The 13,578-nt window shown below is 46.9% G+C and overlaps 1 protein-coding gene across 1 annotated transcript in view; it reads left to right on the forward strand.

Moving 5' to 3' along the window:
• Window positions 1-2,895, forward strand: part of RIBC2 (RIB43A domain with coiled-coils 2) — a 387,543-nt gene extending 384,648 nt beyond the window's left edge. The window contains exon 7 of the mRNA XM_069628178.1: window positions 2,572-2,895. Within this exon, the coding sequence (XP_069484279.1) occupies window positions 2,572-2,653 (82 nt within the window). The 3' untranslated portion in view covers window positions 2,654-2,895. The remainder of the gene's footprint in view (window positions 1-2,571) is intronic.
• The last annotated feature ends 10,683 nt before the right edge of the window (window positions 2,896-13,578 follow it).

Raw genomic sequence — 13,578 nt, forward strand, 5'->3', positions numbered from 1 at the left:
CTTGAATGCAGAGGGGAAAGTTGCTGAGGAGAGACATATGCTGAAGAAGGAGGTTAAGTAAGGAATGAGAAGAGGGTAGATCTTCGGGATAAGGAGGGTGGGGAGAGGGTTGTTGGGGGCCGACGTAGGATGGGCTTTGGACAGGAGGAGGGACACATCAGAAGAGGAGACAGGCGAGAAGAAGGAGATGTCAGCAAAGTCAGAAGGAGAGAGGGGGATATGGCTGAGGGGTCAGGGGTGGGCGGGGAGAGAAGACGAGAGAGGGTTTGAAAGATACGGCGAGGGTGAGAGGCTTGGAAGTGGAGAAGGTTAGAATAGCAGGAACGTTTAGCAGAGCTGAGGCAGGAGTCATAAAGAGAGTGGTAAGAGAAGTAGGAGGTTTGATTGGATAGAGAGGGACATTTGAGCCAGGGTCGCTCGAGGGGACAGAGGAGACGACGCATGAAGAGAAGTTGAGGTGAAAGCCATGGTTGAGAGGGTTTGCAAGTAGTACGGAAGGAAGAGAGGGGAAAAAAGTTGATCAAGGGTGGAGGAGATACAGGAGGAAAGAGTGGATAGAGCATCATTGGCCGAGCGAGAAGAGAAATCGGGGAGGGGGGTAAGAGAGGAAGAGCAAGTGTTGAAAAAGAGAGAAGGACTAAAGTTGCGAAGGTCACATAGAGAGAAAGATGTAGGGGAGGGTACAGGAGCAGAAGAAGGGAGAAGTGGAGTAAGGGACAAGGAGAGTAAAGCATGGTCAGAGAGATAGTTGGGTAGTGTAGAGACGGTGGAGGAGGGGTAGGTTGAGTTAAAGATAAGATCAAGAGTGGAGCCAGAAGAGTGGGTAGGAGAAGAAGGGAGAGGAGAGCGGAGGTAGGAATAAAGGATGGAGAGAAGAGGGGAAGATTGAGGGGAAGTAGGGAGGTGAAGATTGAAGTCACCAAGTACACTGGGAGGAGAGGGGAGGGAGAGATAAGAGAGAGGAGGTGGTCAAGGTCATCGTAGAAGGAGGAAAGGGGGCCAGGAGGTCGGTAGATGATTAGAAAGGAGATGGGGTGAGGGGGAAGTAAAGGATTTGTATAGGTATTCGAAGGAAGGGAAGGTAGGAAGAGGCAGTGGGGAGGGGGAAGAAGAGGCCAATGCCACTGCCACTACCAGAAGAACGAGAGACGTAGGAGGAGTAGGAGGAGTAGGAGGAGTAGGAGGAGGAGGAGGAGGAGGAGGAGGAGGAGGAGGAGGAGGAGGAGGATGAGGAGGATGAGGATGTGGTGAAAGAAGTAGGGACAGTAGAGTTGTGGAGGGGGATCCAGGTTTCGGTTAGACATAGGAAATGAAGGTTAAGACGAAAGAACATGTCCAAAATAGCTGCAGTCTAATTGCAGAGGGGATCGGCATTCCAGAGAGCAATGTTGATGAGGCTGGAGGGTTGGACAATAGGGGGGTAGATAAGGTTAGGACGAAGAAGGAAGGTTGGCATGGGGTGGGAAGAGTGGGGGAGGGGGTAGAGCAAGGGAATGGACATGAGGAAAAGGGGAATGCAAAGTAGGAGAGGGAGGGGGCAGGGGAGATATATATGTGTGTAATATATCGCCATATGTTAGTGGTGAATCGGAGTGGAGGGGCACGGTTGTACCAGTAGTATGATTTTTTGGGCATTGTACAAAAAGAGGACAGGCCCATAAAGGCCCAGCACTGTTGCAAGACCTTGGGCATTGCACAACAGGATGAATGATCCTTAAAGGGGCAGGACCGTTGTTTTCTCGCAATACAGGATCTTGGCCATTGCGTGATACGAGGTATGGTCCTTAGAGGGTTAGTCCTGTTTCTGTGCCACATGTGACGGTCCCCTGCCTGCTGACAGGGGTTGAGTGAGGGTTATCAGTGTATCCTCCTCATACCTTCCCTGCGTCTAACATTTGCTAGTTTGGGGAGACACTTGATCCCCTTGGTGAATCCACTGGATATTAAGAGCCCTAGAGCTAGGCGGAGGCCCCCCACAAGATAAAAAACAATTGCATTAGTATAAATTAACATACTTCCAATAATCATCTTGCATACGTGGATACCCATTATCATAATCACATATATAAACCAATATCTCGCTCACGGCGCAGGCCAGATTCACACCAGAATATGCAAAAGTCCTCCAGAAATCTCCTTGTAATTAATTACCAAATCCATCGACAATTGCACACCCCAATGACATATACCTTCTAGAGAAAGACAGTAAATCACGAATGCCAATTAATTATTGCCAATATTGTAACATATGTTATTGTTGCACTGGCTTACTATATTAAAGGGCACAATTGATAGTCAATAGCAATTGGGATATGATGTGCAGCGATTTGCAGTTGGTCAATCTGAGGTGAGTCTGTGGTATATTATGTTGATATCTTGGAATTCAATAGGAACTGATCAAATGGGCCCTCGAAATACTTCCATCTCTGTAACCTTCCGCCTAAACTATCACCTTAGAGTTTTTATCTTTTTGTATTTAACAGTCATGCTCTTTATTGATGCACTGCCATAACGTTTTTTGATTGCAGTAAACGTTTATTAACCGAATATTCTGTCCCATTTTCTCACCAGGAAGGCATACCTTGATAAAGAAGTCTTCTCGAATGCTCCGACAGACGAGTATTTTTCACAGTTTAACACAACTAGTAGATGAGATCACATATTTTTTGTGTATAAAATCGCGTATAAAGAAAATAATGAAACATAGAAAGTTTCACTCACCCCGAATGGTCTTCTCTAAATAGCCTGGCTTGGTTTTATATTCCAAATGTCTGTGTGTGTGTTCCAACTGGGAGTGTCAATAAAGAAGCACCTTTGCTGGTATTATTGTCTATTTTGTAATCAAGTGTATTGTTTTTATCCAATGTTTAACTAATAAATTAGTGCTATGCTGCAGCATGTGTCATTTTTAATGTAGATGTATATAAAGTCATAAAGAAAAAAGAGCATAAGAGGTGTTTATGCTACTTACTATATATAATAAATGTATAATGCATGGGGAAAAAAGGCATATTAGAACACCATAATCCTCCAGGGATCGGTACAGGATTTTAGAAGAAGAGATTTTTTCTGATTTTGAGTCCAAATAGTTTTCAAAGTGAAACACAGTAGGTTGTTTGTACCATACCTAAACTAGCATTGACAAAGCCAATAGTTTTGGTTGATAAGTAAGCATTGCATATGCTTTGACATCCTATCTTCAAGAATACGCCCCATCAGCCAGATGTCCTCATACGCCCAGCAAGTACCATTGTTTCTCACATTCATCGAAGAAGGCTGTAGGAGCAGTCACAATGCAGAGACCATTACCTGGTTCAATGGGAGCGGCTGGAGTATCGTTCTGCTACTGAACTCTTAGGAGATAGGACCTGTGGGGCTTGCTAGGTGTCTGGGGAACCCAAAAAAGCATTTTCTGTAATTTAGTCGCTGAGCGTGCATCTTGCTTGTAATTGCCTCACAAGAACACAGCACTCCTCGTTTGGGGGCATTCAGAAGGGCTTGAAACTTACTGGGGTTTTTTGTTGACTTCCATCATAGTCATGCATTGCATTCCTTGACACCATCAAAGATGGCCACCCCTCACTAGGGCTTGGAGCCATTGATTTTGTGCTTGCTACCTGACCCTCAACGATTGGCTTCCTCTTCACTTTTCAGTCAATGAGAGACGCCAGCAGGTGTAAGCCGGCCCCTCCAGCAAAGGCCCACAGCTAAGGCCCTGTCTGTGCTTGTGTGGGCCGAGGAGGGCCTGGGGGCCCCCTACCTCCTGCCCCCTCTACAAACCATGAGGCTGCCCCTGTAATAACCTGCTCTCCCACTAACATGTGCCCCAAAATCTCTTCGCTCTCTCTCTGTTCTACTAAGTGAGTGATGGCTGAACTTCTCCATTGCCTTCTCCACTAATCACCTAGTAACATAACTGTGCCTATTTCACTCTGCCTTTTCTGCATCACATATTCTACTTTTCTCTCACTGCATTCTGTGTTCCTTTTGAAAATCGAATTTAGCTGTGTGTGCTTTTACATCTTTGCACATCTTTTGCACTGCATTCTTTGTTCCTTTTGAGAATCGAATTTAGCTGCGTGTGCTTTTACGTCTTTGCACCTCTTTTGTTGTGCATTCTGTGTTCCTTTTGAAAATCGAATCTTGCACCCCTCATTTTGCTTTGTTTTTGTGTGTCCCTCCTGGTAATTACTAGGCCACCTAGTGAGTTTGAGCCAGGACTGCGCACTGCAGCCACCCCTCTTTCATTGATCTGTCCTCTGCCACCATCTCTCCTATCTTCTCTAACTCCTACACTATCACCTATCCTCCCTTTCTCACGAAGTCTGCAAGGAAAAAGTACAAAAAAGACATCCTCAGTGCAAACCATGGCCTACCCATCGCAGACAACTATGTCAGCGCAACTTCCAGGCAGGTCTTCACTGGTATCTTCTTCTCTGTCCCCTCCCCAGATCTATGCACTCCTCATCTTATCTGTACTGTCTACTCTTTCACATCCTCTTCCATTAATGGTGGCACCAAGTGAGAAGTCCTCATGGCGGATTTCTTATCATCACGCTGTATCATTCATTTCTAACACATCAGAACTATCTTGGTTCGGGGTCCTCAACCCAACCTCCTTCTCTTTGACCGGCACCTGCCACCCCTCATCACCTTCCTTTCTTCACCTGCCTCTCCCCTATCTGGTATCTATGTCCCTCACCCTCCAAGTACCACGCACCTGTAATCCTCCTTGGCAAACCTTTGAAGGCAAAGACCTCCTTCACCTGGCTACTCTTAATGCCTGTTCAGTCTAAAAACACTCAGCCGACATCTGCCTCCTTCTTAAAGACACTGACCTCGACATTCTTGCTCTTACCAAGGCTTGGTTCAATGCCAGCTCAGTCACTGCCTTTGACTCCCTTCTTCCTGATGGCTTCAAGATAGTTTCCAAGCCGCGAACCCACCGTGCTGGCAGAGTGGGTTGCCTTAATCTTCCTGGAGAGGGTCCCTTCCCCCCTTATACCACCCAGCACAACTCTTTCTTTGAGAGCCAGGTCTGCAAGTTGATCTTCTCTCCCTCCTACTCACTGACCATTGCCACTGTTTACAGGCACCCGGACACTACCACCCTGTTCCTCTCTGAATGGGCCGATTTCTGTTCTTCTCTCCTCTCAACCACAACCAATCTCCTCCTACTGGGTGACTTCAACATCCAATTGGAGTCCCCTGGCACATCATTCACTCTCTTCCTTGACCCCTCTGCACTTCTCTATCCCTCTCCATTCTCCCCTCTGGTTCATCCCACTCGGCTGAACACACTCTGGACGCCATCATACACTCTGACCTCTCTCTGCCGCCGCCCCTCTGGTCACACCACTCTCTTGGTCCGTCCACTCGCTCCACTCTTCTCACCTGGGTCTCCCCGGATCCCTGACTGCACCTCCACCAGCCACTGCCAACCTTGTTCACGAACATCAGTCTGATGAAACAACTGTAAACTGCTGCCTTTGCATACACCTTCATCCTCTGGTCCCCACCAACCATGACTCTACCACTGACTCTGCTCTCAGCAACCTCCACCTGGCCATTACTAACACTCTGTATATCCTTGCCCCAATCATGAGGATCTGCTAGTCCTGCCACTAAGCAGAACACCTGGTACGACTCCTAACTTGTAATCCTGAAACGCAAGTTCAGAACTACGGAAAGGAAGCAGCAAACCTTAGCCACACCTTCTGACAAACTGTCTTGCTGCCTGCTCCAGAGGCAATACTGGCTCTACAACCGTAATTGTAAATTGTAATGGGTTATTTGTCACATGCTTAATACCCAAAGGTTTCTAAGCGCGGACCCGGGGATCGAACCTGTGTTGCTCAGCATCGTCTTGCTTCCAAGACTAGCGTGTTGCCCCTGAGCTATCCTCCTGAGACGACTGCATCTCTCCGACACCGACATCTCTCCGCTCCCTGTGGCTGCAAGAATCAAGTTCAAGGCCCTCTGTATAGTCCACACGGCTTTCTGGGACCGGGGTCTTCACTATCTACAACGCTCTCTTCCCAAATACTCTCCTTCTAGAGCCCTTCGCTCGGTCTCCTCCAACTCTGCGGGTGAGCCATTTCTCCAGGTGCCTCCCTCTGGAACAGCCTTCCTACCTCTCTATCTTGACCCGGACCTCCTCAAGTTCTGGAAACTCAAGACCTTCCTCTTCCTTTCTCTCTCCCTCTCCCCTGCTAACCTCCTTCTCTTTGCTTGCTTCCCTCCCTCCTTCTCTTCCCGAACCTGCTCAGTTAGCTGACTGGTTGCCTGTTGCACCTCCAGAGCCTCACAGGTCCCATGCTCCCCGACAGTTCTTCACTCTCCTCCGGACCTCTGCACTCTGCCTGGCACTACTGCAATAGGCTCCATGATAGGGGCAACCACTATGCACTTAACCCTGGCCCCTGCTGGACTGGGTGCACTTGTCCCCTCCCACTCCCTTGCACTTCCTGTTTTGTTCTGTGCACTTACACAACCTTCAATGTTTTAGGCGTAGCAAGTCTGTCTGTCCAGTCCTCCCTCTTTCTTCCCACCCTATCTTGCCCATGATTGAAATACTCATGCATAGGTGCACTGGATACCAACCACCAAGCAAACTGAAATGTTCACCAGACCAGGACTGTTGTTTATTGATCTGTATGTTCCTTTCCCTCTTCCCTTCCCCCCCTCTTTCTCCCGGCACCATTTGTCAAGCACTTCACTAGTAGATATTCCTCTGTCCTAGTATGCTAGTTAATGTTGTTGGATCGTTTTGAATTTTTAAGGCCTAAGAATGACAACTGTATTCCCTTGTTCCCTTCCCGCTTTGAAGCACTTCACCTGTGTATAACAGCTCTACAAATAAACAATGACAATCAAAATTACAATTTGCTCTCCAGACTGACAGACTTCATCCTTGTCCCACATACTCCATTGAGTAGGCCTACTGAAAGGGCCATAGTCGAATGTTTGTTGTGCAAATCCCTATAAATGATTATATTTGGGGGGGGGGTTGTTACTCCTGTGTGATAGCTTTTATCGGAAGCACAAATATAGCATCATATGCAACATGTGTCTACATCTCCATTGTAACACAGTCCTAGACAGATGCAAGTACAGAAGATGTACCTATACTCTCTTGAAACTTGAATTTTCATCATTACCAAATGACCTGTACTCGAATGAATGCCAATAGAAACACATAGATCATGTACATGAAGAGTGCTACTAGCTTGTGTCCTCTATCTGCTGTGTTGCCTTTAGAAGAGGCTGCATCGCTTTGACCTCCGACTACCCCCGATTATCCTTTTCCGGCACAGAGTATTTCACTTTTGAAGAAATGAAACAACCATGCTCATCAGCTGAGCCCAGCATCTTATTCACTACCATAAGAGAAAACAAAAAGGCAAGAAGGTGCTTTGAAAATTGCTGTTCGTAGCAAGTTAAGAAGCAGGCTTTCGAGCTAGATAACTGTAGCGACAAATTAATGTGTATGTGTGAAGCATGCGCCATATTTCCACAAACTTTCTTCGGAAAGCGAGGTTTTAATTGCCATGTAAACAATGTGCAAGTGGCACCACGGCGGAACACGTGAAGCGCCTCCGAGCGAGAGAGCTGGCTAAGAAACTACGAGAATGCCTTCCGAAAAAAACTCAAAGCCTCCCTCTTCACCTAACCTACTGCATGCATTGCTCCCTTCATTGGCTGTAATGAAAAATGCAAATGTCAAATTTACCTGTAACTAAGAAAAATGTCTGTAACTAACGCCACAATTCCTCTGCGCTGTTGCACGCTTATCAAATGTGAATAAATAAATACATATATAACCACAAACTGCATTATTAATGAGCTTGTCAAATCTAAATGTATTTCCTTACAAAAGACAGAAAAAACGCAGGGATCATTTTATGGGAAGAGATTTGCATTATATCATATAACGTACATCGTCCTTAAAAGCCACAACCTCTAAAAAATAGGGCAATTCATGCCTGCGAGGCTCTCCATGCAATCATTTGCACACAGGGAAATAAAAAAAAATCATCATTTGCAAAATTATTCATAATTCATCATTCCATTACTCGTGATTCAGTCATGTAAGATGTCAGTATAACCAGTATGTTCAACAGGACTGGCATATTACATGGCGTCTAATAATGCTGAATGATTACTCCTGGCATCTTACTCATGTTCTTCTGCACCAATAGAGCGCTTGCACCTGCTAGCTTTTTTCCCAATTTTTCTTCCAGGGTTAGCTGATGTTCCTTTCTTTTCAAAGAGTATTCAGTTCTTTATGAAGCTATGCCCGGTTTCCTTATGTTCCTTTGCTATCCTGTTACAAGACCTCCACAAAAGACTGGCGCCACACACCACCATAAGGTCTAGCTGCTCTTCTGCATTCTATCATTGTCTCTTCTGAGCATGTTCCCAGATCACTGGAACATTATCACCTCGGCTCAGTCTTTGTCTCTAACTACGGATGCAACCAGACTATTGGACTTACGTAAGGACTGCCTAATTTTCAACACACTCAACCACTGTTAGGTTAGACTTCTGTTTTCAACCTTGTAAACTGGATTGTCTTACAGAACTGTAAACCTTTGTTATTCACTCTTGTCCATGTGACACTCTGGGGATTGGGCCATTGTTCAGGGACATTTTTTGTCTTCTGCATCCTCACCATGTAGGCCCCGTCAGGCAAGGATACAGATCTTCCTCACAACCCTAACCTGTAACATGAAAACATCTTTGCTATGCTTTTAGGTTTTGTGGGAATTAACATGTGCCTTGAAAAAACAGAGTCCGACAAAGACTTGATGCCAAGATTGTGAGGAATTTCACCATCCGCACGGTGCGTATGCGCTCGGCTTTTTTAATTTAAAAAAAAAAATGAAATTGAATGATGGTAGATCAACCTCTGGAATATATGTGGGGCTAATCCACACACATTTTCCTATGCTCACTGCACGACATATGCATAGACCTGTGTACTCTGGGTGGACATGACCTACAGACGCAGTCCCCGCTGTCATATTAAGTTGGGATCTTACGGATGGCGTACACAACCCTCCCCCCATGGATCGTCTCCGTCCTTTTGTTGAGCCCTGTAGCTGGTGGCATCAATTTGCATACTAATCACAGAGTAATTCAAACCGGCCTAGATGGAGCCTTGTTGCCGAGGCTAACAAAGGGGACAGGAAACCCAACAAACTTTCAAATGCAACTGTGTCAACCTGATGCCAGCTCCCGCCCTCAGTATTGGTTGACAGTTAAATGTCATGTCTGGGACTGCACGTTTACCATAGTCATCCCCACAGGGGGACCCCAGTCAGACGGTACGAGTATGTGGTTTGACGTAGCCAAAATTCTGGTCCCGCCGCAGTTTAAAGGGAGACCTGCCGCTTTAATCAGGAACCACAGGGAGCTCCATTAACCAGAGGGAACTTTTGATCAACAACAGACAGGAAGTTGGGTGGGACTTAGTATTACATGTTTTCACCCCTTTACCTTTTCTGTTGCAAAGCACTCTGTTTATGGCCTCACGTATATAGGAAAATTGTTATTGGGGACCCAGGATTGGTTCATTAAGGTAGGATTAGCCTACACAAATCCATGTGGTTCATTTGGCTTTAAAAGAGGGCTGAGCCCCTCTTTGGGCAGATCATCTGAATGCTTCATCAGAAGCAGAAATAAGAACTCCTCATTGGACCCTGGCTGAAGGTACAGTGTGCCTTACATCTTCTGCCAGTGAAGGAAGGCCAGGACCTCCAAGAGGAAAGCAAAATCCCTGTAAAGACTGGTGGGGGTTGTCTGTACTCCTGCCCTCTATATGGCAGAGTAGAAGCACAGAGCACCCCAGCCAAGGTTCTCTATTGTGGTAGCAATGGAAGAGCAACCGAGGCTTAAGCTCTCGGGAGGTGATGCAGGCTGGTTCTTAAGTACAGTGTAGTCCCCAAGCCCCCCACAAAGTAATGTCCACACACTGTTATGTACTAACACAGTTCTTTATATAAATAAGGTTCAAGATATATACATCAATTGATAACACACTTTGTACTCTGGCAATTCTAATATGGCAAATATATGCAATATATACTTTGAACTATTGACTCCTTTAAAATGCACCAACTGCTGACAGTTTCTAATAGCATACAAATGAAACAGTAATGTGTATCAGCATAGGATATAGGAAGGAAGACAAGTTGGGTTAAACAATGGCAGAAATGCTGGCCCCCTCTACCTAGAGGCAGTTCTGAGTGAGGTTCCCCCCACCTGGGCAACCTGAAATAAAGTGTATTAACAAGCCTAGTCCATTAATGTTTAAATAGTCGTGTTTCCTGGTCAAAAATGTTCCACTACCCCAATGTACCTTAGTTAGCAGAGTTTCTTTGCCAGCTCATCGACAGATTCCTCGTGAGTGGACTCCCTTTAAAGCAGGAGTCACTGTCGTCGAGATGCCGTGAACAAAATGTGAACATAGTTGTCGGGACAGCAGCTTTGAATTTTGCGGTGCTCGTCGGCGATCGGTCGTGGAAGTCTGGCGTAGAGTTTGGTGCTGCAAAGAGGACTCGGTGACAAGCATAGGTCCAGCAGCAGGTGTCAGGTGTCGGCGTTCGGTCGGGACTCAACCACGGCTGGATCTTCACTCGCCAGCGTCTTTGTGGACTTCAGGTGGTAGGGAGCCTTTGGTTTAAATGTTCTTAGGCAATGGTGGAGCGTTGCAGCTCCGGTCATCGAGCAGCACAGCGTCAAGTTGTCCCCGCTTCTGGGAAACACAACTCGACGGGTTTCCAACAGTCACGTAAATCTTTTAAACCCCGGTCGACGGTGATGGACGTCGGCGGCCTTGATGTCGTGGTGCTTTACTTCAATGTTTCTGGGTGCACCCGGTCTCTGGTCGACAGCCTCTTGGGACTGACTTCCAGGGTGCCTTGATGAAGATCAGCTTCTGCACAATGTTCCCTCGTAGCTCGGGGAGAGGTCTCCTAGACAGGTCCTCTCTTGGATCAGTCCTTGACAGACATGACAGGTTTCGGATTTCGTCAATGGTGAGCAGAAGCAAACCTTTTTCTTCCATCTGGGCTTCAAGGTTAAGCAGCTTCAAGTTTCAACTTCAGCTTCTGAGCTATCTTGGTAAGTGAGAGGTTCCCAGATATACAGATCTGTCCCTCATTCAAAATGCTGAGCCAAGCTCAGACAGCCAATCAATCAGAAGGGCATGCATGCAAGCAGGCAGCCAATCAGGCTCACAGTGCATTCAGGCCATTCACTTCCACCCAGACACCCATAACAAGGAATGTGGATTAGGGCAAGCACCCAGCCTTTCAGCACACCACACTGCATTCATGTCAGTTTCAGGCAGGGCTGTCTCATTCTGTGTGTCACGCACACAGATACCAGACAACCATAACATGAACTGCATATTGGTCACACAGTCAATTCACACAGGCCCCACCCCAAGGGTGTACCCACAACATCAAGTCACTGGGAAGGCTCCAGCCACTCTGGCATGGACTTCCCCACAATACCATATATGCTTCTTTCACCCATCAGCCAGTCAGGCGTAGGGACAGTCAGGGCTTCCCAGGACTTTGGGTAAACAAGGTAACAGGTAATAGAAACAAAGAGACCACAAGGACGATCTTGCCTTCTATCAGGAATCCACTAATTCCCATGGCAGGGGCTCGGTATCCCAAAATGGAGGATACTCAGAGCACCTTTCAAATTCAGCATGGAGCTGCCACCAGCCCATACCCTGCTCTGTGGGCCACACACAGGTGACCAAAAACATAAACTAGGGGTACAGGGTTGTACCCCCACCCATGGGTGCCATAACGGTATCCCAAGGGACTCTGTTCACCACAACCAAAAAGAGGAAGAGCTGCACTGCCAGGAGTCCCACATGGATTCCTGTGCAGAAAACAACACAGAACACACATGATACGGGAGTACAGGACAAGGACATGAGTGGAGGTTGGCCAAGGCAAACAAGGGGGGGGGGGCGCATCAAACCAGCCTTGACTTATATATCTCTTCTCAGCCCAAGCACAACAAGACTATAGACCCCTCCAAAGGATGTAATCAGCAGACCACCCAGGACACTACAATGGTGTTCCGTGACATAAAGGAGATGTTTAATCAGTTGCAGAATAGTATCCAGTCCCTCGACGGGAAGATGGATACGTTAACATGTAGGTGGATCACATGCAAGTCTGCCTGGACAACCATGGAGAAATACTGGATGAAGCGGAGGGAAGGAACTCGACAGTCGAAGACAAGCCAGCATCGTCGTCCAGGGACCTGCAACAAGTGAAGAGAGCGCTGAAAGAACTGACAGAGAAACAAGATGACTTAGAATCAAGATCCAGGAAGAACAACCTGCGAATAATAGGTGTTTCGGAAGCAGCGGACCAGAGAAGCATGGAGCCCATGGTGGAGGAGATCCTGAGGGAAGCACTTGGCCAGGAAGGTTTTTCAACCATCTTTACAGTGGAAACAGCACACGGAATACCCAGCTGCAGGAAGCCAATACCCGGAGCCCTACCACAACCGATAATTGCACTGATGCTGAATTATGGGGATAGAGACCTGGCCCTCCAGAAGGCAAGGGGTCTCTCACGTACAAGGGCAACACGATAAAAATCTTCAAAGACTGACAAAGTTCAAGCATCACGCAGAACCTACATAGACGTGAAGAAGAGGATGCGAGAAAGGGGCATTCATTATGCCATGATGTTCCCAGCTAAACTGCGGGTGGAACATGAAGGGCAAGCACTGTTTTTCACCACTCCGGAGGAAGCCCATGTATTTTTTGAACGTTTACCACGGAACTCACGACCCAGGGGAAACAATGATTGAGACCACCTTGAGAAGGGACATATCACCACAATTAGATATCTTGCTCCGTTACATCTCTCTCCCATGTCGGTGTAGTCAATATGGAGTTCTCTAAATGGCCCTACTGGTCGTGGCAAAGTACCTCGCAATGTCCTCAGTGTCATCCCTGAATTGTATGTTTGACATGTCGTACACTCTGACAAACTTTGACAAATGCTCCTGTAGGTTAGGGACAAACCAATGTTCCTGAATGTCTGCTGCGATGTGTTGTTTCGCCACATGGGCTGGGAAGTGCAGCTGTTGGAATGCTACTTCTAGTAATTCTACCGGCATTACCACTTTTCCTGTTGTCTCCTGTCTCCATATGAGGTCTGTGGCTGATTGTTTGCACCCCCGCTTGCTCCACAACTCGTGCTCCTCCGGTGGTGCTCTCTTTTGTAGCTCTATTAGCTGTGCTATGGGTATGTTACTATAAGCTTCTTCCAGTGGTTCTGTAGTAGCTGCTTTTACAATGCATTCTGTTTCTGGTGTTTTATTGAAATATGAGGCCTCCTTCGCTGCTGCGTTGGCTGCCGCATTCCCCAATGAGATTGCATCTGTGTTGTTGGTATGGGCCTGGCATTTCACCACTGCCACTACCGATGGCTCCGCTAATGCATCTATCAATTCATTCAATAGTTCAGCGTGCTGTACTGGCGAGCCTCTGCTCGTCTGAACCCCCTCCTAAACCAATGCGATAGTCCTGAA

The sequence above is a fragment of the Ambystoma mexicanum genome, chromosome 12, assembly GCF_040938575.1.
Source record: "Ambystoma mexicanum isolate Mex_15411 chromosome 12, UKY_AmexF1_1, whole genome shotgun sequence".
In the NCBI taxonomy this organism is placed as follows: domain Eukaryota; kingdom Metazoa; phylum Chordata; class Amphibia; order Caudata; family Ambystomatidae; genus Ambystoma; species Ambystoma mexicanum.